General features: G+C 42.1%; 1 protein-coding gene across 4 annotated transcripts in view; it reads right to left on the bottom strand.

The window, feature by feature from the left end:
• Nucleotides 1–27,225, bottom strand: part of MEP1B (meprin A subunit beta) — a 465,679-nt gene that overhangs the window by 164,558 nt on the left and 273,896 nt on the right. For all 4 annotated transcript variants that reach the window (XM_069620973.1, XM_069620975.1, XM_069620974.1 and 1 more), the window contains exons 5-6: nucleotides 13,012–13,090; nucleotides 11,058–11,175 (exon numbers count right to left, since the gene is read on the bottom strand). In XM_069620973.1, the coding sequence (XP_069477074.1) occupies nucleotides 11,058–11,175; nucleotides 13,012–13,090 (197 nt within the window). The remainder of the gene's footprint in view (nucleotides 1–11,057; nucleotides 11,176–13,011; nucleotides 13,091–27,225) is intronic.

The following is a 27,225-nucleotide window of genomic DNA, read 5'->3' as shown; positions in this document are numbered from 1 at the left end:
AATTGGTGAATGGCCGAAATACCCAAAATTAAACAGTTGTAGGAGCTTCGAGCGAGTCCTGGGTGCAGGACATTAAAGCTACCCTGTGCATGTCTTCCGCAACAGATGATATCCAGCGTGACTGTACCGTGGGGATGTAATTATTAAGAAGGGGACCTGGTAGACCTAATCGCGCCAGTAAGGGCTCTCAAGCCCCCGGCCCGATGGGCTTTGTGATGCCTTAAATAAGATCAGCCCTGACATATGGGGCAGAATCTTAATTCCAATATTTAAAGATATTGGTTGCTACACTAGGATACCTGCATCTTTGCAAAATAGCATTCTTGTGCCAGTTTATAAGCGGGATGATTTAACCGATTCAAACAACTATTGCATTCTTGCAATGCTCTATGCCCCAGCAAAACTATTTGCAAGATTGATCTCACAGGAGCTGTGCAACTGGGCAAAACAGACCAAATTCTCTCTTTCAATTAGACTGGCTTTCGGAAATCGTTCTCAACGCTGGATAATATTCTCTCTCTCAACACAATTGTCGGGAGATCCTGGTACATATTTGATCAAAATCTCTATGTTGCATACATACACCTCAGCGCTGTCTTCGACTCCGTGGATAGGACTATCCTTTGGAAGACATTGCATAGCTGGGGCATCCCAGATGGCCTCCTGAATATGATTATGCTAGTGTACCAACATACTTTTGTCACAGTTATGGTTGATCAGGCCGGGACCCTGACGGCTGCTATTTCAACGTGCATGGGCTTGAAACAAGGGTGCATTTTATCAGCGTTGTTTTTTAACCTTTATTTGGCAGACCTATCAGAATAACTGAAAAAAGCAGCTGCTTTTTCACCTCATTGAGGGGCACAAGATGTCCCCTGGTTGGGCTATGCAGATGATCTTTTATTGGTGGATAAGATCCTTAGAGGTTGCAAGCACTTCTGGACAAATTTGCTGAATTTGCCAATTTTCACAATCTTAAAATAAAAATAAACAAGTCCAAGATTAGGATCTTTAGGAAACCCAGAAAAAAACAGGTAAGAGCTTTAAATGGTCCCTTAATGGCACTAGAGGTAATTGTGTTAAAACTTATAAGTACCTTGGGGTCACTATAGACCATAATCTATCTAGGAAGACACATTTAGAGCAGCTCTAGGTAGCCGTCCATGATCAATGTATTTGATGCAAAAATTGTACCCAAAATGCTTTCCAGGGCTGACATCTGGGCAATTAAAAGCATAGAATTAAGAAAGATCAAGGCAAGTTGCCTTAGATCAGTATTGTACTTGCCGAAGAGCCTACCTATCAAATTCCTCAAATTAGAACTGTGTACTAACTTGATAGAATCTCACTTACGGTATCAAGATAAGGCTGGAAATGGCCAATGTAGAAGAACAAACCTTCTTGAAATTGTTGCTTATGGAAGCCTGCAAGTTTAAGCAACTTTCCATTTGAACTGGCATCACAGGCATAGTTGAGGAGGCAAATACTTGGAGCAATATGCTACATTTTGACTTAAAAAGAATTAGTGAAGCCAGGCTGAAAAGGGTAACAAAAGAAAACATATTCCGTGGGCAGGCTTCAGAACCTGACTAACCTTGCCACGAAATCCTTGAGTCATGATTATTTGACTCAAAGTTCAGTCAATAAATGCATGGCATTGTATTTGCATATGTTTCCAAATTCCTATCTGCGAACGGAATATATCTGAGTTAAATTCAACCTGTTATGCACACTTGGTGTGTTGGGACCAAGGCGTGCTATCCCGAAGCCCGAACGCACTTGTGGACCCGGTTGTCAGGCTGAAATTGAATCAGAAAAACATATGTTAATTCACAGCCCCAATTTCGAAAAAAGCAGGAGAGATGTTATGTGGGAGGCTGGAGTTATTGTTGGGGATGACGCAGAAGCTCTACACATTTTTGAGGATTATGTGAGGGGTGACCATATTCCCCTTATCTATCATTTTACTAAATTATGGATAAATATTAGAGGAAAACTAGAGGCCCTTAATCAGGAGAGGGAAACTTGAGTTTGAAAGAAGGGAGAGGGTTGGGGTATGCGGAAGCTAAAGACTTACTACCGGTAAGTGGCCTCCGGGTTAATGATTCCGTCTGGGTAGGAGATCTTTGTAACTGCTCTTTGATGTAAGTAGTCTTTCTTTCTATTGACCATTGGAGCTAGGTTATGGGGGACTGGGTCTGGTGGACTCTAGGAAGATTCTCATTTTTTATGTAAATTGTGCATTTTATTAGGTTTGTATGTAAACTGTAAATATGTCTCTCATGTTTTATGACTGTATTATAATTAAAAAATATATAAATGTCAGCTACAGAAAACCTAAACATGCTGAGGGCAGATGGATTCCCCACATTGTGTAATTAAATTTTGGGTGTATAAAAAGTTGGAAGCTTCTGAATGGCATTTGAATGCAATCTTCTTGGAAAATGGACAGGAAGGGGATTCTTCCTGACGAGTGTTCAGGCTCTAATATAAAGCCCGTTGTCGCAAGGAAAACGAAGGACATTACACCATAGAACAGAAACCTTAAAAAATATTGCAACTGTCTCATCAATTACTTGTGGGTGCTGCGCATCTTTGTTATGTGTGAGATAAATGTCTTAGTTTAAAAATAATCCAAATATGTAACTCCACTAGCAGTGGTTGCTTGCCCATAGGGGCCATTAGGACACCATCTCCTTAATTTTCGGTCCCTCTGGATCCTGAACAGTAACTCATTTAAAAGAATGTATTTGCATTATGAAGCAAGTGGCCCTTACTCCATAATACAAATGTAATGTTTGCATTTGCAAAGAATCCTGGATTCTTTGCAAATGCAAAGAAAGGTGGGCTCCCAAATATCCTACACAGCGCTGTGCATCGGTAAGGGCCAGCCAATAAAACACCCATACCATCACTCATGCCCAGCTCTAGGAATCCATCAGGGAGACCTTCAGTCATACAACAGTGTTCAGTATCCTTCTGGAAAGCTGGAAAATCTAGCACCTGAAGATACTGAAGGATTTGAACGTAAGATCCTTTGGGTAGCATGTATGCAGTGTATGGGAGGCAGAGTAACGTATCTAAAACAGGGAGTTACAACTGACATCAATGGACGTTTGCTCGAGTCTCATCAACTCACTAAATGCATTTCATAAAAAACATAGATTTTATACTAAAGATTAATCTTAGGTGACGTCAGACTACATGGCAAATAAGAAAAACCTACGAGAGGTTGTGATAGGATCAAGGGGAGCATCTAAGTATACTTTCTATAAGGTGTTTGGTTGTGATTGGATCTCTACTGTCAGGTGGATGACTTATGCCCATCTCTAGTGCATTAGGTACACGCTATATCATTGGCTCTCAAACTATAAGGTCCTTCGTTATAGGGCCATCTAAAATTGGTTGGCACGTTCGTGCCCTTCTGGAACATTCGGCTCACTTAGCAGCAATTAAGCTTAAACCCAGGTGTCAGGAGGTGGACTTGTCTTTACATCCTCACTCAATTAGCCCATCATCTCTCATCACTCATGCCTTCTGCCATGCAGATTTTCTTTGAACTTGGCTTTGCAAAGTATCCTTGCCTCTGAGAATATAAGGGAGAGTGAGCATGCACTAGTGTTTATTGTGGAATTCCAAGCTCAACTCTATTTCAATCCTTGGCTCACGTGACAGGAGACCACAATTTGGTCCATTTTAATCGTCTTAAATGAATAAAACTTTGCCTGCATGGTGTTCTTTCTTAGCACCTTAACAAGGGATGATTCAGCATCTCACGCTCACTGCCTTCAAAAATAGATAACCAGTTTTGGCTGCTTAAGCTTTGACACAAGGCCAGGCAGACTCTTCCTGAATCTATGCTAATTCATGCTGCGACAAAGCTTTCGTCTCTTCTCTTTAAGGGTCTGAGCTTAATAAAATTTGTGACACCGACATCCAGCTTCTATATAATGGCGGCTTTGCCTGCAGTCTATTCACTACTTATAGTCAGCTCCTAAGATTACTTGATCTACTTGCGTTACAGCATCTGTACATTTATTGAACGGCTTACATTTTCTGCAGTGCTCTTCACATGTACAATCTTCTCTTCGCATATGAAAGTTTACTCATTCTCAACTTTGTCGTCAGTTTCTATTCCGTCCATACATTTTCTTCAGCCAATCTTCTCAGGGCGTCACATTTGTCTATTGTGACATCAGCAGCTCCTCTTTCTCTCATTGTAATGTTCCTTCAGGAAGTTCCTCCCTCAGATTGTCTCTTTGAGAATACATTTGATAGGGTTTCCTCAAAGGGTACCTTCTTTCGAATATATGCTGTACAATTGGCAGAACTGTAGGTTTTAAGCTTGACATGGGGCGGGACTTCCTGCAGAGGCAATTAGCTGCTCCTCTACAGATTCTTCACAACTCCCTCTGCCTGCCTGTCTCAGTCTGGTGCCGGGCCAGAATGGTGACTCTGCCCTTAGCCTAATTCAAGAGCAGGAAGAAGGATGCGAGAGGGGAGACTCCTGACCCTCTTTCTGGGACAATGTGGTGCTGTGGTCCAGGTAAGTTTTTCAGATAAAAAATGGGAAACGTGGTCCATAGTCCCTCCCCAAACCCTCCACTCCCCACCATACTTGAACCTGGGTGCTCTGATCCTCACTGTTCCTGCCATGGCTGCTTGAAGACCCCTTGCTGACAGACTGCACACCTTCCCCCGCCCCTGTTGCTAGCTCCCCACTCCCCTGTTTCACTGCTACCCTCACCATGTTCTTCCCCCTATGATTGTAAAGCACCCAATTGCTTCTCTAAACTAGGCCTACACTCAATAAATACCATAATAAAAATGATAATATGCAGGATTTATTCTGCAGGTGTATGTGAAAGTGTATGGGACAGCATATTTGAAAAGAGTCCAAATATAGGGCGGGACTGTTACAATGCAAGTTGAGGGGTTGCAATGATGAGCCAGGAGACCAGGTTGGGTTAAGAGACTTTAGTGGGTTTGTGGTACATAAGTCACAGGTAATAAGTTACAGCGAGGATAAGTACATAAGGGAGGGAAGCATCCACCGGTCCCCCCTCTGTTCAGCTCATTTTCCAACTGAACAGGGAGAACCTTGGCACTCACACCAAAACATTCTAGATGGAACACTATAATACAAGCATTCCAGGCACAGGCTCACATATACTTAGGAAACAGCTAATGAACCAGGATAAGTAAGACATAACACATCTCCCCCCTTACATGACAATACAATGAAGGAAGGAAACAGAAGAAAAAGTCATAAATGGACAATATATCTAAAAAAAACTATCCTTCCATATCCCATCCAGCAAACCACTAATAGTCATATGCTATTCCCTTCCAATTCCATGATATAGCTAAAAATAGCTAATCCACTAGAAGACACTCGCCAGAACCATAATGGCCATTTACGGAACTCAGCTACAGGGAACCAGCCCACAATCTAATAAACAAACCTGACCACCTACATCATATCATTATCCCTGTTACAACATTCTCCAACATCAAAAGCTTCTTGAAAGAAACTACAGGGTTAATACCCTCTATCTGCCTAATGCATATTATTTAGAGACACAAATTGCCTCTACATAACATCCTGCTGAGCACCAACCACATTAACAGTGACAAATAGCACCAATGTTGATACCCAACCAAATGATCAATCATTAACTAACACATTGACACAAAAATGTGCCAACATAAAACCAGGTCTGTAACCTAGCTACTAACCTTGAAACACCAATGCTCACCACTGAGCACAGTAACATTTGAACCTATGTAAGTTCACTACCTGAACAAGAGAATGCTCGCCACAACTAAGAATTTTAAACATAGGCATGCTTAAAGGTCAAGGAACTAACCTATTACTAGACAATGAGCAAACCATGCTCTCATACTGGCAAACAGATGTTCACACAAGCACAATCACACAGCTGACTTATTAATAACCTACACAGTTTGTTAAATAAACTAATGAACGAATTCAGCTTGAAACATTTGGGAGTATAAAACGTTTTAAGTTACACCACCATAGCGAGTCCCAAAAATCATGCTTGCAAAGTTCAGTTTTGACATATACCTGTGGTAAAATTGTTAGGTTAATAAAAACATTGTCAAAGTGAGCATATCAAAGAAATGCAGTAGTTCTATGGCACTCACAATATCCACACCAAACAACAAGACAAATTCAGCATAACAAATTTTGATAATCCGAAAATTAGGTGCGCCGCAATAAAAGTTCAAAATGTTATGCCTGCAGAGTCTTTGTTGATATGTAGCTGTGGGTTAGTTACTGCAAACTACACTATACATTTTATTGCCTGCCATTTCTTTTGGTTGCATTAATTCCATTCCGTTACCACTTAAATCCTGCTAAAAACATTGGTGCCATAGCCATTTCCAATTAAAACTTGCCAATGACCAACATTGGCACCATAACTTTAGGTCCAATGCAATTACTAAAACACTTGCCAAACAAAACACATTGGCACCATAATAAAACACTGCTTATTGGCACATAGCCACCATATGGCTCCAAAAAATAATTCAATTGCCCACCCTTGGGTAACACTCATGCTTACAGTTTGTCACACACCAATAACTATATTCACACCAATAAAGAGACCCACAGCACATGGCCACTGTAAATCAACACTCCTGCCAACGCTATTGGCACAAAAAACAGGAAACTCCTTTCCCAGAAGCATGTTATAGAATGCCATATAACAAACCATAAAAACTACACCACAATGCCTGCAAAATGTGACCCATGTTTTCATATATCACATTCCCAAAGTGATGCATTGCCTTTATTTTCATTTTCCAAACAACATTTTAGCATGTGATGGCCTTTGCATTTACAATATAAAGAAACGTTGCATGGGTACATTGCATGTTGCTTTTAACTCTTAAATATCAGCTCAATAAAATGGCAATGTCACAAAAAAAAAATTGCAATGTACATAAGGCAAAACATTTTGAGTTCGCACATTACACTTTCAAGAAAATCGAAAGGCAGAAACACTTTCTTGAAGATCTGATCAGACAAAATGGAAATGCTAATAGAAAATAAATGCCTGCCGCTTTCATTTTGATGGCCTTGAAATGCATCCTCCAGTCATTGCAGTACATGTAACGTTCTAGTAATGCCGAAGGTAATGAACAGTCAATCCAGCTGCGCCTTTAACTCCTACTCAGTGTTAATATGACTTGCAGCCGCTCCTTTTACATCCTGTTCAAACGCAGCTTGTAAAAGTCTTATGAAGGTGGCCGTGCTGTCAAATGCCTGGCTGCTTCTATGCGCTCTCTCGCTGGAGCCATTTGCCCTGCTGATAAGCAGAGTCTCTCTTTTGTTCCCCCGACCCCTTGCTCTGCCAATAACACGCCATTGACTTCTTGTGAAGCGTCAAACTAAAAATGCGCCTATGCCTTCATATATTAAGAAGCCCTTGCTGTGGCAGATGCAGAACAAATTAAAGTGAGCAGCGCTGCCCCCCAAAATCACTATAAATGTCCCTCACTAATCAGTCATGCAGGACATGGGGCACGCTCACCTTGGTCCTGGGGGGTGGGCGGGGGGGGCGGTGGATGCTTCTGGTTCCTCACTCCTTTTTGGTGGGCAACTTCCTGTGCACCATATTCCTTCTGGCACAAGTTTGCTTCTTTTCTGTCCTTTCTTGCTGCTTTTCAGCCCCAGGTACACCTCAATCACCGAAATCCTCGTCGCCAGTGTTACAACGCAAGTTGAGGGGTTGCAATGATGAGCCAGGAGACCAGGTTGGGTTTAGAGACTTTAGTGGGTTCGTGGTACATAAGTCACAGGTAATAAGTTACAGGCAGGATAAGTACATAAGGGAGGGAAGCATCCACCGGTCCCCCCTCTGTTCAGCTCATTTTCCAACTGAACAGGGAGAACCTTGGCACTCACACCAAAACATTCTAGATGGAACACTATAATACAAGCATTCCAGGCACAGGCTCACATATATTTAGGAAACAGCTAATGAACCAGGATAGGTAAGACATAACAGGGACCTTACCCTCATCATCTGTTTGGCATGGGAGGGAAGCCTGCCTTGCACCATGGAAATTGTGACTTTATGCCATGGCATGCCGCCTGATTTTTGTCTAGCAGAAACTGGAGCGACATTGAAGGAGAGGAAGATGGAGTGGTGGAAGTTGGGGAGAGGAGTTGCTGATGGCTGGATATGGAGGGCAGAGGTGAGAAGGATGAGGGAAATAGAGAGGGTTACCCAGAGGAAGGGTGGGCAAAAAGGCGCTAATAACGGGATAAAGAGTGAGAAAGGCTGATTTGGAGGTGTGCTCCAATGAAAAAACAACTATGGGGAAAAGGAAAAAGTTAAGAGAAATAATGGCTGGGAGCAGAAGGAGAAGGGGGAAGAAAAGGCATAACAAAGGAAAAAGGAGGCGGAGTAAGAGATGAAGAAGGGAAGTGGAGAAAAAGGGGAGAGGGAAGTTTCTTTTAATGTTTATGAATATTTTCACTGATATTTAAAGTGTTGGTTACCTCTTCTTACAGTGGTTGGTTCTGCCAGGCTGGCAGTACTGGCCTTGTGCCTTTGGTGCAAAGCTATCTTGGGTGGAGCCAATACATGTGTGTTCTTTTGGTGGCTAATACCGCCAGTCTGGTAATACCGGCCTTGCCATTACTACGCAAACAGTCATGGGTTTATTCTTACTGTTACAGTACTGGCTTTGTTGGGCAAAACCATGACAAGTGTGTCCTTAGAGTGGTTGTCACCAGTGCATTATTGGACAAGGCCATCGTGGGTGTGTTCTTATAGTTACACTGGAGTTGTCCAAAGCAAGGATAAATGCATTGTTACAGTGTCTGTTACTGCCAAGCAGGCCGTACTGGCCTTGGCATTATTGAGTAAAGCAGCCATGGGTGTGTTCTTACAGTTACAGTACTGGCATTAATGAGCAAAGGCAAGTATGTTCTTGCAGTGTCTGGCAGCACTGCATCATTGGAGGCAGGTGGCGTCATGGGTCTGTTCTTAAAGTTACCAAACTGGCATTAATTGGCAACTTCAAGACACGTGTCCTTACAGTGGCTGGTAGTGCCACGCTCACAGTGCTGTCCTGGGCAATTATGGGGCAAAGCCATTATGCGTGTGCTCTTCTGCCAATAGAAATGCTGCAGTATTTTGTGGGCACTGGCATCCTGGAAATGGGATGCAAAATGCTCCTGTGTATGGTTGGTGATCTGGCATCGATTTGATTTTTTTCATGTGTTACTCTACATAACTGACTCCATATTGTATGGCGTTTGACCCAGTTCTTCACTTTGAGCGTGTGTCCTGAAAATGCACCATTTTAACCAGTTCGCTCAGGTGCTCATGCTCATTACTGGGAAATATTTACGCCCCCTCTTTCAAAAATACTCAAGCTGCCACTCCAATCTAAATTCAGGCGCTTTAAAGGAGGGAGCCATGTTTTTTCTGCATACATTATTTCAGAAGAGATTATGTCTAGACCACACCCCTTCCATTGATGTACTGTGATCTGGCGAATAGGTGCTGAACAATCATTACAAACCAGTGAGCTGCTTGGTCAGCCATGAAGGATACAGACACTATGGCCCTCATTACAACCCCGGCGCTAAACCATGGCGCTATTAGCACCATGGTTGGTGCCAGTGTTGTAAGGAGTCCGCCATGGGGGAATGGGGAAATACCGGCCCATTCCAAGGTTGGCGGGGCGGTATTTCACCATGGCCCTTCCCCATTTTCGCCCCATAGGGCGAAAATGGGAATGGGGACTGGGGAAGGCGGTAAGTCCGGTACCTCAAATTGCGGTACCGTAATTAGCACCGAGGTCCCTTTGCGGCACCCTACTTTAACGGCTGGTTTAAAACCAGCCGTTAAGGTCGGGTCCCGCAAAGGGACCTCGTAATCAGGCGTTAAGGGTTTAACGGCAGCGACACCTTTGACAACGCCGTTAAAACCTTAACGCCAGGGTCGTAATGACCCCCTATAACTTTAATGCAATTAGAGTAAAAGTCCTAAAGTTCCTAATTTCATGCATACATTATTTCTCATGACAGGCGAGTCAGGACAATACCACCAAGTTACTGCGCTGTGGGTGTGAGGTCCCAATCAATGTGTTTCATATATGCTTTACGGCAGCATCACATGCAGCCATAACAGAAAGTCTGGCTACGATAACAAAATTAGCATGACACATTGGAGAAGTAGAAACACTACACCAAGTCTTTCGGAGACTGTCTTTGGTCAACAAGAACACTGATTCATAGTCAAACGCACAAGTATCACAAGAAAACATGAAAATTAGCTAGACAGGTTTTAATAATAGGTAATAAGTTAAGAGATGTGAAACTTAAGAATTACACTGAGGGGCTCATTTGTGGCCTGACGTATTATGAATCAAAAGCGTAAAAGTTCAGTCTAGGACATTTACGCTTTCAATTTACGGCGTGCCCCATTTTCATGAATTTATATGACGGAAATGAGAGGCGAAATGCAACTTGTGTTTCCGCCGCCTCTCTTCCTCTCTACCATACAAATGGCCCAGCATATGCGCCTGTGTGCATTTCTATGCAGGCACAAATGACCAGGATCCTTATGGACCCCGCCAGTTTTATGCACCAGCAGTAAGCAGGCAGACTCCATAGGGATCCATTGTAAGCACTGCCTGCCATGCCTACATGGCAGGCAGCATTTACACTTACAATTAAATGCTGCCTACCATGCATACATGATAGGCAGTGTTTAATTGTAGGAGTAAACGCTGCCTACCATGCAAGCATGGTAGGCAGCATTTACTCATTTGCACAGTGGAGTGCAAATGTGCAAGGCAAAAGGCAGCGTGCCCTCGTCTATGCCATCCTTTGCCCTGCACATTTGCATTCCGCCACCAAATTACGCTCTGGTGCAAAATGAGCTCCTAAAGGTTTTTACATATGAACAACCTACAGTACTTATCTAAATAAGTTGTACTAAGGTGCTGGTGAATATAACTCAATTAGTGATGCTGACATCAGAGGGTAAGTGTCTGCATCTCCTTACCCGCTGCCCCGGAACACTGAGATATAGTTGGCTTCTCCTTCCCAGGGCTTGAAGTCAATGCATGTTTTCAGCCGATATCTCTCGAATGCCTCTAGAATCAGCCCTTTTGCATTGATTTCTGTTAGAAAAAAACATTGGAAGTTCGAGAGGTGAAAAATACGCCAGGGACTTAACTATGGATTGAAGACCCACAGCACATATCCAAAATGGACGACAGGGATGTGTGTTCCTATTCCATAGGCACTCCAGGTCATTGAGCAAAAAACTGGCATTGTAAAACACTCTTGAAATGTGTTCTTTACTTTCATATGCAGTTATAATCTTAGGCTGTCCAGTTATAAAAAGGTTTTGGTTCATTTAATATGTTACTTATGTCCAACAATTCCTAACACTTATTTTTATGTTCATTGTATACTTAGATTGATCACTATTGCACATTGCTAATAGTTCGAAGACATGGATCCAAGTTATTGAATGTTAGAACAAGTAGGTTAATAATCTATATCTACTGCATTGTTTACATTTGAATGAAGTTCGATGTTGGCATACGATTTATGTTGCATCGATCAATATATTTTTAAAAAAAAGTGCTTTGGATACTTTCCTTAATAACAATCATAACATATAAGGAAATAAAATTTCAAAGTGTGGGAATCTTGCATTTACTGTTTCCTTTAAACATCTGCACAGATAACATAGTTATTTGGTTTTGCAAGAGTCGCCTAGAGTGGAACGGGCATGCCCAGATGTGGGTACCAAGCTTGCTGTGCTTAGAGACCCAAGCTACACTTCACTGATGATGCCCTATGACACCAAAACATAACTGTGGTTGTTTGTGGTCTCCTGTAGAGTTGAATGTTGGGACCTGTGCAGTTTGGGTTAGACTCCCCGGCGTCGGGGTGGGATCGAATCTGATGTATGTATGGATTCCCCCTTCTGTAATGGAACAGCAGGCTGCGAAAGGTTCATGTAGGGTTTGCCCCGAGCAGTGCCAGTGGGCATGCTTCACTCAGAAGCTTCCATCCAATCTTATTCAGTTGTGCATAACAATTCCCGAAGGAGTCCCGATACCTTCAATGGCCCCTCGACAATCTAAGTCAAAATGTATGCAGAGGACGAGGACACATTGGGCCTCGCTATGAGTTTGGCAGATCCACCAGAGTTTGATGGGTTTACCTGTGGTAAATTCGCCAGGCTCCGATACTGTTACCACTGTGTGTTTTTATGGTAAACCTTCCAGATTGCAAGCGGTGGTAAGGCAGTGCTGGTGCCCATTGCTGGAGTCCATAGAACTCAATTGGGGTTAGGGCAAAATTACCCCAGGTAGCAATAGCTCTATTTTATGGTGGTAATGTGGAGGATACATTTCCAGTCAGGTGCTGTAAATCTTTCCTCAACTTTATCTCCAGACTTAAAATATGGCATTACAGAAAAGTGGCAGCAATGCACCCCCACTGTTCTGGGAAAGGAAGCAGGGGCCAGCATCTGAAAGCAGGCCATTGAAACCTCATCTACGTACCAGGATGGAGCAAAGTGAATACGTATTGATAACAGACAGGCCATTTACATACTCATGGATGACTACTCAGCGCAGCACTTGTACCAGGCTCTCAGCAATGGGCATGTCTGTCTGTGAATAAGGGACATGAGCATTGTGCTGGCATAGAGCAAATCTGCACTGTGCAAACTGCGCATAGCAAATGTACTGTATGCCCATAAGTAATCCAACACTTCTTAGAACAGGTGTCTGCAACCTTTGGCTCTCCAGATTTTTGGACCAATACTCCCGTCAAGCAAAGTCAGAATAGGCAATGGTGAAGGATCATGGGAGTGGTAGTTAGAAGGACCATGTTAGTTTTGTATCTTTGACATTAATGCATATTTAGCTAAAAGAAACATTTTTGTTTAAGCGCATCACTGCATTCTTATAAAGTCTTGACAGGTGAATACCTACCCAAGGTGTCCTCCAAGTAGTAGGGGATAGTCAATGGCCACCGATATTGATCCCCAATGATAGAGTTTCTTCCCATCATCTGCCCAAAGGAAACAGAATGTTAAGCTGAAATAAAGAACCACCTGTGCAGAAGATACCCAAGCAAGCATGAGGCAAGGGAGCATTTCCCATATACACACACTAGTATTTGTGATTGGCTATATCTAACACTGAGTAGGAGCATTTGATGTGTCAACACCTCTTCACAACCAATCCCCTCGAAGGACCGTGTAAAGTTCTATTACATAAAGTGCATCTCTGTTTGTTGGATAGGTGTTGCTTGCTGTTATAAAGATCTTCAATAAAGGTGCTGCATGAGGAGCAGTCAGAATGAATTCCCTTATCTGAGGCCTACAACAGAGGATTTTTATTGTCTCATCTTACACTAGATCACATTTTAGGGACTATGAGCAAGTTTCCCCAGTCAAATGCAAATCTCTCATAGGAGTACAGGAGAAGAAAGTGTCCCTGGGAGGTGCAGGGGCCTCATTAATAAACAAATACAACTTAATTTTCAATATTGCCCCACCATTCCAAGGTGAGTGGGGCGGTAATTCCCCATTCACCATTTGCGCTTCCCCATTCCCATTTTTGCCCGATAGGGCATAATGGGAATGGGGACAGGCGCTAAGTACGGTGCCGCAAATTGCGGCACCGTACTTAGCACCAAGGTCACTTTGCGGCATTGGTTTTAACGCCTGCAAAAAGCAGGCGTTAAAACCCGGGACCTCTTAATCAGGCGTTAAGGGTTCGTTAAACCCTTAACGCCTGACTTGTAATGAGGGCCAATGTGTTAGGACAAGCACACATACTTCATATTTCATGGTTAAAAAACATCTCCTGGTCATGAATGCACCATATTCGTTTGTTACACCTGAAGTAATCCCTGGAAAAGCAAACAATGTACACCAATGTCCTGCAGGCTACATTTGAGCAAGAATTGTATATGAGGGTTATTGAATCCAATGAACAGTGTGCATGCCTGTAACGTAAATACTACCAGATGTATAATTAGTTGTTATAGTGTACCTGGCTACATCAAAGATCTACGATCACCAGACTAAAATTTAATCTGTCGCCACTTGAAGTAATGAAAAAGACCAACACGTCTCTCTCTCTCTCTCTATATATGCTTCAAGAAATTACTTTTTTGTTTTTAACAACTTGCATTTAATTATAACCTTTGTAGTCACTACTCATCTTGTACACATTTGGTTTTTAACAGTGAAAATATTTTTTTACATAACAAGAATCAGAACACCAAAATTACACTTCATCAATCAAATTGCAAAGAAACATATTTAGATCATGTGTTCTTGAAAATCAAATGATAAATTGAAAAATTAATAACAATAATATATAGGCAGGTCTTCCAGAATGTCCAGAACTAGAATCACCGAACACTTTTCCTGAAGTCATAATAGAACTATTGGGACCCCACTTGTGGAACACTACTTGGATAAAGCACACTCTACTGATGACATTTAATAGTGGATATTAAACACACTGTAACCTTTAATATGAAGGATACTCACGTAGATCGAGATCTAGCATACAAGGAAAAAAGATGGATCCACAGGCTAAAAACATACAATGAAGGTCTAAACACAAATATGACATGGGATTTCACTTTGTAAATTGTCCCTTTTTCTGCTTTAATCCTATCGGGTGCTTTCACTAGTTTGGTTCTCCCTTTCTCTTACTTTATTATTAATTAACTGTCATTAAAAATGATTTCTGTTAATTAATACTTTATTGGAAGCAATGAACTAGACTCAAATTATCGTTTTTTTGTGTTTTGATTAAGTTGTGCTATTCACCTTTGATGGCTCTTTTTCCCCAACTCCCATAACACACTGTATCAATTGCATCTTCATTTTTCATAAATACATCTTTACTGCAATGCTCCAATAGTTTGCAGTCTTATGTTTACAGTGGAAGTATAATGTGCAATTACATAATTTCCGGTATAATAAAGCATTTTAAATGGCACAGAATACGTGCACCACTAAAACATCAGAAGCTGTATTGAATGGAAGTTAATCCAGTTTACCAGTCTTCTGTAGGTCACAATGGGATCATATTGCATGCCACTACTTGTTATCAATCCAGATATAACCCATTCACCTCTAAAATCACTGTTAATGTATGGTTTTAGGATAATTGTCTGGATCTAGCATTGAACAGTTAAAGTCAACTGTGGCACACCCCATAAGTGTTACTTGGGCGCTTTGAAACAGTATATTCTTATTGTACAAGCGCCTAACAAGCAAAAAATAAATACATAAATAATATTGCACTCACCATGGAATCTCTCATTGGAATACCTTTTGAGTTTTGGAAATTCCTTATTAATTTTTCTTATCTTACTAATTTTCTTTTCCTTCTTGTTCTTTTCATTTACATTAGCTAAATTGAATGAACTTAAACTCAACAAAAATACATGGACATTTGGTGAAAACTGCAATATCTTTACCACTTTTCAAGTACATGAACATCTCTGCCAGGGAGTGAATAAGAATTCCCTAGTCTGATCCTTACCTACCCCTCTCAGCAAAACATGCTTTTTTCCTCTTTTTTGCCTTTAATCAGAAGTACGCCCACATACTTATTTTCTGTTTCATTTATTCTTTTTAAGGAATCTTTGAACATTATCCTACTAAAAACATTGAAGAGCCTTATAAGCATTTTCAATTGCATGGACTATACACCCGCCAGAAGAAGGAGTTTTAACTTAACATACGGCGAAACAACATTTTTACGTAGACATTTTGCTCCAGCAGTTTTTTTCACTGTACTATTTTGGTATGAATTGTTTTAGAAGTGAATCGACAGTACTACACTTTGACTGTCTCTTTCTATCAATGAAGACTTAGGGCCTCATTACACGGAAGGCGGTAACCATGGCGCTATTAGCGCCATGGTTGCTGCCGGTAATTTACCGTTCCCGCCATGGTGAATGGCGGAATTACTGCCCCATTCCAAGGTTGGCGGGGCGGTAATTCCCCATTCACCACTGGCCCTTCCCCATTCCCATTTGAGCCCCCATAGGGCTCAATGGGAATGGGGAAGGCAGCAATTACGGTACTGCAAATTGCGGTATCATAATTGCCTCCAAGGTCCCTTTGCGGGTCCCGTCCTTAACGGCTGGTAAAACCAGCCATTAAGGTAGGGACCAGCAAAGGGACCTCGTTGTAGGGCGGTAAGGGATTACCGGCACCGGTGCCCTTAGCGGTGCCGGTAATCCCCTACCGCCATCCGGGTAATGAGGCCACTAGACTTAACTTTTTGAGGTTCTCTTTAGTTTTAAAGAAATAATCTATTGTAAATCATTTTTCTGCTATTTTGTTACTTTTGTGCTCTGTGGTCTGTATATTGTATTTGTTATTGCTTTTTCAATGTATCATTTGCTTTTCATGAAGGGATGATCTAAATATGTTTCTTTGTAATTTGATTGCTAACATTTTTTTTCTCATTCTCACCTTTTATGCAAAATAATTATTTTCAATGTTAAAAAACGAATAAAGTTTATACAGTAAGTAGGGACTTAAATGTTTGTAATTACATGTAAGTTGATCAAATTAATACTGCCAGTGTCCATTTTGGCCAAAATAGGTGGAAACACAAATGCAATTCTTTTTAACGATGTACAGCACAATTACGATAAAAATATCAACTCTGTTCATGAGAAATACAGGATTTGTGTCATTGAAGACCTGCATGTTATTGTCTTCTGTTGACCCATTGTATAGTTGCTACATGGCCAATAAACATCTTCAACACATCTGCTCTGAGTAGGAGACACAGGAGGATGAAACAGGACACTTAAGTTGTTTGATAAATAACTAAATATTGGCAGTGTAACTGGAAAGTAAATGAGTGAAAGTGAAGTAAAGTATATTTACGAAATATGTCTATACTATTTTTTTAATTTTGCTTTTACTTGTATTGGCACTTTAATGAAAATCTTGCATTTTCTAATAAAGATTAATTGATTCATTGAAAATCAATTCCTCCCATCAACTTGGAAAATAACCTTGACATTCACAATTCAGAATCACTATTGCCACATGCTTTTTAGGTACAATTCAAAGGAAAAGGTCTCAGAGGAAGAATGGCACAATTATGTCAGAATCTTCACGAGCATCCGTATTCCCCATTCTGTGTTTCCATGCCAACATGGCCACCGTGATTGCTAAGCTGGAAAGGAGCAACGTTGGGGGAATGTCAAAATATACTAGGTCTGTTCATGCAGACCATGCTTTGCAGCCGAAAGCAAGTGATCATCTTCGAAAGTGAATATTTGGTACTTACAGACGGCCCACATGTTAACTGACCTAAAAACTGTTCAGAAAGGAGTGCTTGGAAATCTATCCTTCAGCGTGGCCACTGCGGGTATAATGAAACTGGGAAAGTCTATCCTTATTGGGAATAATGAACTGTGGCACAGATATGCTAACTAGCCATGATATAACCTGACACTACTTTACTCACTGGTTGTAACTTCCAATGGTGTGAGAAGCTGGGGTTTTGAGGTTAATACCTGGCAATTATGTGAGTGTCTGGGTTGTGGCTATAAGAACATGAAAACGGTATCAGTTCCTGGGCTTTTAATAGCAATTTCTGGTAAATGTTTTATAATCTGAGTACCGGAGTGTGTCACAGCAATAATTGACAAATGATGGGACTGTCTGGCCATGAGTTGGCAGTAGCTGGCAAATGGAGTGAGGAACTGGCTGTATGATGTCAATTCCTGACAAATTTGCTTTCACAATTCTTGCCACTTTTGATAGCTTAGAACCTTTTTGGATTATATGCGCTTCACAAAAGATATAAATGGGATGCATGCGTGCCAACATGCTGGATTCTATTTTTTCATGAAGTTACTATTAAGTTTTTTTTTATTTTAAAAGTGTGTACAGCATGGACATCGCATACCAAAATGCACCAGGGAGCTGCACGAAAGAGACATGCAGGCCCACAAGTACAAAAATAGAAAGGTTAAAAATAGAAACTATCACACATCATAAAGGACACAGGTTAACAGGTATTCAACCAAATAAGACAGTTTACTGTACGCTATGTGAATGTTCTTATTCAAGGCACTTTAAAGCAACTCGTTTTTTTATGCGAGGTGTGTCACTTGTGTCACATTGTCACAGAGGATCGAAAAATATGCCTGCACAAATGTGTGTTTGTTCTGCTTGTTTTTATTTATTTTTTTACTTTATTTATTGATGGTAATGTCGATATTATCACAGTACAATAACATTCTGAACAGTATAGTGTAGTTCCAACAGTGCATGCACATATGATGTTTTATAAGATCATGGCGAGGAGACCAGGGAAAATTCATTGGGCCTCATTCCAAGATTGGTGGTAGTCATGGCACTATTTGCGCCATGACTGCCTCCAATAACGGGTCCGCCACCGGTGTTGTTCAATGGGGACCTACCAGTGTAGTCCGACCCTGGCGGGACCGGTAAGTCCCCATTGAACAAACCATTCCCTATTCCCATTTGAGCCCCCAGAGGGCTCAATGGGAATGGGGAGGGTGCTAATAATGGGCTCACGACTTGCAAGCCCGTTATTAGCACCCTGGTCCCTTAGCGGGACCCGTAAGGGATGTGTGGTCAGACCACACGTTCCTTACGGTTCCCTCCAAGGGACCTCGGAATAGGGCGGTAGTGGATTATCGGCACCGGTCTCCTTAACGGTGCCCGTTATCCCTTACTGCCCTACTCGTAATGAGGCCCATTGTCGGATATCATCTCGCGTAAAAAAAACTTCTGAAAGGGTGCCATATGTCTTTGGGGCGGTTTGTTACAGGCATAGTCAATCCAAATTATTTCTCACATTCATTAAAATGTCAATTCTCTAAGGAAATCGTCCGTTCGGGGTGCATATGTGGCTTTCCAGCATTGCAGTATGCATCTTTTTTAGCAACAGCGCATATCACATTAAACAGTCTTCTAGTGGTTTTAAAAAAAGTCAGAATTTAAAGCAAAGATTGGTGCACACATATCTTGAGAGAAGTAGAGACCAAATGGTACTAAACCAGTGGGGGCTGCCGCCAGTAGTAGGACATCATAGGTGTGGCAACTGTGTAGCTTGCCCTTTGACAGATACAAGACTGGAGTTTAACTATGGTCAAATCAGATGGCAATTGAGAACCCACACGAATTGTAGAACAAAAAATCTGATCTACATTATTATTTGCCTGTGCGAGCTACTCTACGTAGGGAAAACTATGAGAGAAGTGAGGCAGAGAATAGGAGAACACAGATCGTGTATTCGAAATAAGGTAGCGAACAAGCCGCTAGTGGATCATTTTGTCCAACATAAGCATAAAGATACAGACCTGAAATGGTTTGTGTTGGAAGTATATTAGACCACAGAGTAGAGGCGGAGATATGGCTACAACACTTCATAGGATAGCACAACGGTGGATATACACCCTAGACACAGTGAGACGGGGCTAAATGTGTCTGTGGAGTGGAATGCCCTGATTGTACAAAGGTAGAAGTTTGCTCTGGTTTTGCAACCGTGGGATAGGTAACCTCTATGAGATCCGGCACATTTTAATTGGTAAGTATCCCTACCTGATATTGTTATTACAGCACATAGTGGATTGCACCATCTGATGTAGGTATGCACCTCTAACTTGACTGTTAAGAAGGATTTTCTGTGCACCAGGCAATGTGCAGCCCCGATATTTAGTGCCTCCACATGTACTTGGAGTCGACAGATTCTATCTATTATCAGATGCTTTTTGGTGTCACTAAGCAACGTGCAGCCGCTACATTTAGAATGGCGACAAGGACTCGTAGTGGATAGACTCCCAGATATGATTGAAGGGTCTAAGTTAAACACATGTAAGTGGACGCGGATAGTGTAGTGGCGAGTAGGCTTGATATGGTATGTAGTTGGCAGTGAGAGGTCGAGTTTGGCCTCTTTAGGGAGGCACTATGTCGACTTTAAATAAAGCCTTTTTAGGATATAATACTTTACTCATGGCTGAGAGGAGAGCACTGTGCCCAGTCCCCTTTCTATGACCCATGATGAAGCGTATAGTACTTCGCAATGCAACATAGGCGGGGCTATTTTTTGCCCGCGACGTAGTAAAGAAATGGTCCTCTTTCTATGATCTCCAAGAGAGTATATAACAATTCACTACGCGGAGCGGGCGCTGTTGCTTTTCGCCCGCGTCACAGCTGAGAAATACAACTGTAAGAAGAAATCATTGACAAAAACTCAGATATCCTCTCGCAGTAAGTTGAATCTGGCATAGAATGCAAGCGTTTTGTACAATAAGCTCGTTTGAAAAAAGAAGGACCGAATACCGTCTAAACCAGTGCGCTACTGACTGAGTTGATATATTTAGGGAATTACTGAGTAGCAAGCATGCTGTAGAACCATGCGCAGAGGCGCATCCACACTTTATATTGATTTTGTAAGTGTGTTGGTACATATAGAAGGAGATACTCCAGTTAGTGGGAGTACTTTATGCCTTTTAGTCCTTACACATTAGTAATGATGCAGAAAAAGACAGTGCCATTTTTAGCATAATAAAACGCCTAATAAAACTTTAAATAAGTTAGAACTACAGGGAAATAAACCGTATATGAAAGTGCGCATAGATACTCAGTTTAACACAAGAAACATGACAGGTGATTCGGTTTCCCTTTTTCACAGCTAGAGAAACTTCCTACCTTCGTAGTAAGCCGGTGTATGGAAGCTATTGTTAATATCTGAGTCGAAAAAATTAAATGGCGGATGCCATAAATGAGGATAATTACGATTGGACCCAGAATATTTAAGATCTACATGTAAGTATTTTCCTAATGTGTGATGCATCAAGTTATGTGACTTATAAGAGAGTTTAAAACAAATATTGTTTCTGACGGTGGTCCTCTACGTTTTGTTTGTTACTCTCTAGTGACTAGAACGAAAATTAACCTATCTAGAGGTGTAGTCGCCGGTCGAGGAAAGGCGATTAAATATCGGTTATACGAAGTCTGAGGAGTGCCCCCAGAAGTTTTCAACTGTACTCTTAATCAGGATTGTAAGGGTGAGTATTTACCCTTGCGTGGGTTGAACTTAATAGATGGGAAATATAACTGAATAACAGGGCAAAGGACTAAAATGACGTCTGTTTTTTAAAGCCGATCTATAGGCCCATTTGATGCTTACGCTACATTCTGGAGTCTTCTAATAATGATACGACTGCTGGGTTAAGGCGATTAGAGTGTGCCTTATCATTTAAGTATGTTTTTACGATTGGGATTGAGTTATGTGACCAAATTAAGAGACCTGATTTAATGAGGTCTCCATTATTGCATTCTTGTAGGTTGGTCCAGATTTAGTTGGATGCATTTGCAAGAAGCATGAGGATTGATCCATCATATCTGCTCTTCCCCCATAATTGAAAGATGGAGGTGAACCGGATAATGTGATTACTAGTCAGAATCACGTATTGTCACATTTATAGTGTTATAAGAATAAGAGGGGATGACAGTTACACAGAGTTCATAGTAGTTTTTATTGATGTTTTTATAGGTGGTGCGGCTTACCCTACAATGTAAAATGGAACCTATTGAGTTTCCTGTTTTTGTCCTGACAAAGGTTGCTTTATTGAATGGACTCTATTTTTGAAGTCTCCTTTTGACAAATGAAACATGTGTCGACCAGAATATCTGTTGAAATAGTTATATACAGATTAAGTCACCTGAAAACAGGCACAGGGAACCTAATATTGTTTGCATTTGATATTGTTTACAGTGACCTAGTGTAATGTGTCATTTGTGTATGTATTAAAACGTGTGCAGATGGAATGTGAGTGAATGATTGGTGGGGATAATAATGTTGTGAGCCAAATTAGAATGTATGGAATTGTTTTGTAGATAATGTGTTATGTAATATGCAATTTATTTTTATTGAATATTTATTTGAAAAATAAAACGGAAAATTGATGTGAAATTAAACATTTACTGATACATAAAAAACGATAAATGAGTGCGATCTGTCATGCTCTATCCATTGGTACATTTCGCTGTTTTTTGATATTTTTCTACTGGTTTCAGCCACTTCACCAATGTTTCCAAACAAATATTTCTGAAGAGGGAGAGGGGCTGGGATTTGCGTCATTTTCTCAGTAGTCTCAATCAAATTGTTCCAAAATACAGCGACCAGAGGGCATGCCCAATACATACGAAAAGAATTTGCGTGTGGATCCCCAATTTCAGGCAATCCCCAAAACAATCCACAGTGAACTTGGCCATTTTAACAGGGATGTAGTGTAGTTGATTAAGGATTTTGAATTGAATCAAATGGAGGCCAGCGTTTACAGATACAGATTTTGTCAGTTGGCAGTATTTGCGCCATTGTTCTTCACTCAGTGTAGTACCCTAATCTGATTCCCATGACATTTTGATGGTGTTCAGGGATAGAGAATGTGTTTGTATTAGGGCATAGAGTTTGAAGACCCCGTCCCTGTTCCATCCCCGGATGTTATAACTCGTACACACTTGTGTGTTAGGCTCTTCAGTGAACATTGGCCATCTCGCACCGAAAGCAGCCCTCATACAGTGATATTGGAGTGATTTCAGCCGACCTCCCCCGATAGTATTCACAAAGTCCTCTAGATATACGTATTTGCCCTCAGGGTACATGTCCTGGCATCTTTAATTGTTTATCCGGGTCCCAGGTTCTCTGCAGGCTGCAGGGATTCATCAAATGTAGGGGAGATTCCGGGGAAATGCCAGACCGCGGCTTCAGGATCGTAAGGTACTTCTACATTAATTCTTTTAAATATCATGGACCAGGCATGGACAGTAACACTAACGGGGTCATATCTACAGGGGTCTTTGTGGCGTGTACTGAACATGACAGAGCGGGGGTGGGGGAGTGCTGCATTTCTTTCTATCGGGATATGTCTGGCCGTATCCTGTGGATCATACCAATGTTTAGCAAATTGGGCATGTGCCATTAAGTGATAAAGTTCAAAGTCTGGTGCAGCAATGCCACCAATAGTGTATGGCTCTACCAGTTTGTCCCATTTTATCCTTTCAGCTCCCCCGTTCCATATAAACGAGGTAGCAATGGATAGAAGTTTCATGAAAAATACCCTGCCTGGCCAGAGGGGACTGTTGCCGAAGCAGTAAAGAAGTTTGGGAAGGACCACCATTTTTAGGAGCGCTATCCGATCGTATAAGGAAATGGGAAGTTTGGACCATATTTGAAGTTTTGTGGTTAACAGCTGTAGGAAATGTTCATGGTTATCTGCATATAATGTGTATCTCTCTTTAGACACGACTATGCCCAAATAACGAACACGGACAGGTGACCATTTAAATCCACTAATATTTCATTGGCATTCAGTAGCAGGTGTAAGTGGGAACAATTCTGATTTTAGAGTTATTAATTTTGTATCCAGAATACTGTGCAAACTCATGTATATCTTTCATGATGGATTCTAGGTTCACTTCGGGGTCCCGGATATAAAGAAGTGTATTGTCTGCGTAAAGTGATATACTTTGAGGTGGGCCAGTCATTCTAATGCCCCTGTGCCCATGGTTTTTAAGCACAAATTCAGCCATCGGCTCAATTGTTAGAGCAAAAAGTATTGGAGAAAAGGGGTACCTTGTCTGGTGCCCCTACCCAATAGGAATAGCATGGATTAGGTGTAGTTTGTGAGGACTCTGGCCCCTGGTTGGTGTAGAGGTGCCGAACACATTATATGAAGTAAGGACCCAGTCCAAAGCATTTAAGCACAGCAAACTGATTCTCCCATGATACAGAATTGAATGCCTTTTTCGGCATCTAAAGCAGCTACCTCTGCCTTGGCTTTAGGGCATATCTGTGCCATAACTCTGAATAGTCTACATAGATTGAGGAAAGTGTACCGCATTGGGATAAAACCTGATTGGTCCGTGTGTACCAACCTGGATATGTTAGGGAGAAGCCTAATTGCGAAAACCTTGGCGAAGATCTTCACATCTGTGTTGATTGAGGAGAGGGGTCTATATGAGGACATGTCATGGGGTGGACACCTCGGTTTCAGTAATACAGTTATTATGGCTTTGCTCATAGAGTCCGGGAGTGTGTCCTGGTGCATGGCTTCCTCCAATACGTTTAACAAGATAGGGGTTAGCTCTTCATGGTATTCCTTGTACAAATCAACGCCCAGGCTGTCAGATCCACAGGCTTTCCCTGATGTTAGGGCTTTAATAGCCTCTGCTATTTCCTCTTGAGTAACTGGTAGATCCAACAAGGATTTTGCTTTGGGGGATGTGGAGCACTGGGAGTTCTAGTTTATGTAGATATTCAGCTGCTTCCTGGGCCGATTTCTCATCACAGAGTAACTCTGTGTATAATCGCGTGGACGATTCATTTATTTCTTCCCCTTGTGTCACCACCCTGCCATTTATTGTTTGGATGCTAGCGATAGGATTACGATAGTTTTCGGCCTTCAGCATGTTAGCCAGGGACCGTCCAGCCTTATTCCCCTGACCGTATCTGCGTGCCCTTACCGGAGAGGCCATGTATTGTACTTCCCTGTCGGCTAGTTTGTGGAAATCACTTAGTAGTATGTTAATGTCTGAAAGTGTATCCCTGCTATGTGTACTGCTGTAATTCATCTCCTGTTCTCGTAGCCGAGATTCTACCTGGCTCAATTCTTTCCTAACAGATTTGAGTAACCCAGTGGTTTTGGACATAAGGATACCCCGAACCCAGACCTTGAAGGTTTCCCAATGTATTGCGTGAGTGTTAACAGAGTCTTTATTGATGACAAAGAATTCTTCAATCTCTGATTGTAGGGATTCAGTCACATTGGGGTCTCTGAGGATAGCAGAAGGCATCCTCCAATGCTTAGAGGGGTGGGGGAACATCCAATAGTTCGAGCAACAGAGAGACTGGGGTGTGATCCGAAAGTGTGAGTGGATGAATATCACAACTCACCAATGTGTTTGAGAGAGATGCAGTCAGGAGATAATAATCAATTATGATTCTGAACCATGTAACGTGGAGTAATATGAGTATTGTCTGTCTAATGGATGAAGTGTGCTCCAAGCATCTATCAAAGGTAAGTGTAACAATATCTGATGAAAGGCGTGAGCTGCTTTAGTGAGTGTCCAGGGAGCATCAGATGATCTATCCCGTGTAGTGTTGAGAATTCTATCAAAGTCCCCTCCCCACAGCACCCTGGTCTCATCTAGTGGGATTAGCATATTTAACACGGTGTAATAGAATTCCGGGTTGTCTATATTGGGTCTGTAAGTTTCCCTCAAACCTGTGGAACCTTCCGGAGGTGCGTATGCGGCAGCTCTATGACTGCCGCAGATGGACGCATCCAATCCGGCTTAACTAATAGTATGGATCGGTGCTACCCATTGACGTTGCGCTCAAAACACATCTAAAGGATATCACAGTCTGCAATAGTCAGTCTGCTGGATCTCTCCTTTCATCATTGGGTTGTGGGGCCATGTTCTGATCTATTCCACGGTCACGTGGTGGTAGTGGGACCGAAGCCTCAATGTAGGCCAGTACGGCCGTGGGGATCCCGAAGAAGTGCGCTCTGCCCCTTTGTTGTATTTTCATTTTCGCCGGAAAGGCATAGCAGATTTGACGCAGTCTGAGTTGTATTTTTATTTGTTCATAGGACCTTCTTTGAGCCTGTACTGCAGTGAAGTTGGGGTAAATGTGTATGTTGTTAGCATCATATTGTAGCGTTCCCATCTCCCTGGCCATTTTGAGGATAAAATCTCTGTCACGATAATTGAGCAGCCTGGTGATGATGGTGCGAGGTGGAGAACCAGGTTTAGGCCTAAACCCGGGAGCAGGGTGCAATGTGCTAGAAAGTGTTCGGAAACGATGTTGTGCCAAATAAGGATTTTAAGAGAGCTTCAGTGTGCGCCGTAATGGGCCCTTACCAAAGGATTCAGCGACTCTGACTGATATTGTTTCCCCTGGATCTGGACTCCAAATCCTCACATTTTCCTCGCATTTTCGTGATTTCTCCTTTCAGCTGAACAATGTTGCGGCTGTGCTGGCCGATGTTATCTTCGTGTGTACTTATCCTGGCCTCGGTTTCCGTCACTCGGATACTTTCATTATCCAATCTCGCCTTCAGTGATCTAATGGCAGCCACAATATCGTCCAGTTTAACCTTGACAGATAAAAACCCATTTTGCATTGTGGCGAGGAGATGATCTTCTCTAGGATTAGTTGAGGATGTAGTTGGAGTGTCTCCAGTCGACGGTGTTGTTGTCACTGCCTCAGGGGCCTGGGAGCTCATGAATGAATCCATCAGGCCCTTTTTCCTTGCACCTGAGCCCTTTGTCATTATGGATACATAGTCGTAGATCCGTCGCCCTATGGATCTTGTGATCTAGGGCGTTAAACTTTCCTGGCGATGGGAAAATGTCCAAGAGCTGACTTTGTGGTGCAAGGCGAGCTATTATTGCGTGGCTGCCCCATTGAGGTCTTCACTGGGTTATGCTGGTTGCACGGTGTTAGGGCGTATTTTCTTTGCAGCAGCAACGATATCCAATACTGCACGATCAAGGATGGTGTGTTCGTCATGCATCTGAATCGCAGCACAGCGAGGGGACCTTGTTTACGATTTTAGATTCTCCTTCTTTGTCCGGTATGGGGAGGATCAATATTGAGGTTTCGGTGGTTATGTGTCCTTAGCAGTGTTCTAGTATCATCTTGTTCAAATCACACCCTATGGTGCGCTCCCCCAGCAATTCCTGTCAGGTTTGCCGCAACTATTTGCCCGTTTCCAATGATCTCATAGTGTGTATTAAGAGGAGTAGCTCCCAATGTCCTCTGTGCGGATCTTACTAGGTCCTAGGTATCGCTCGTGGCGCACCAGTGTTAGACCACAGGGTGGCAGACCTTACGGGAGTGTGATTTCCCCATAAAAGCCTTCTCTGCAGTGTCACTGAGTGTACGTCCTGCACTACACTCTGGATAAGGGATGGATTTTACTCTCCCACGTCTTTAGGAGTTATGGCTGCTACATCAGTTTAGCCAGCAAGGTGCATGCCACGTGTTATATCTCAATCTTCACTGTCTCGTCCTCGGGTTGTTGGCACAGAGGCGTTACAATGTTTTGTATCATACTACGCACCCAGGGTCTCCTTCTCGTTCTAGTGGGATTTTCCTCAG

Source organism: Ambystoma mexicanum, chromosome 5q (assembly GCF_040938575.1).
Source record: "Ambystoma mexicanum isolate Mex_15411 chromosome 5q, UKY_AmexF1_1, whole genome shotgun sequence".
NCBI lineage: Eukaryota > Metazoa > Chordata > Amphibia > Caudata > Ambystomatidae > Ambystoma > Ambystoma mexicanum.
The sequence above is the reverse complement of the archived record's forward strand: the minus strand, read 5'-3'. Positions and strand labels throughout refer to the sequence as shown.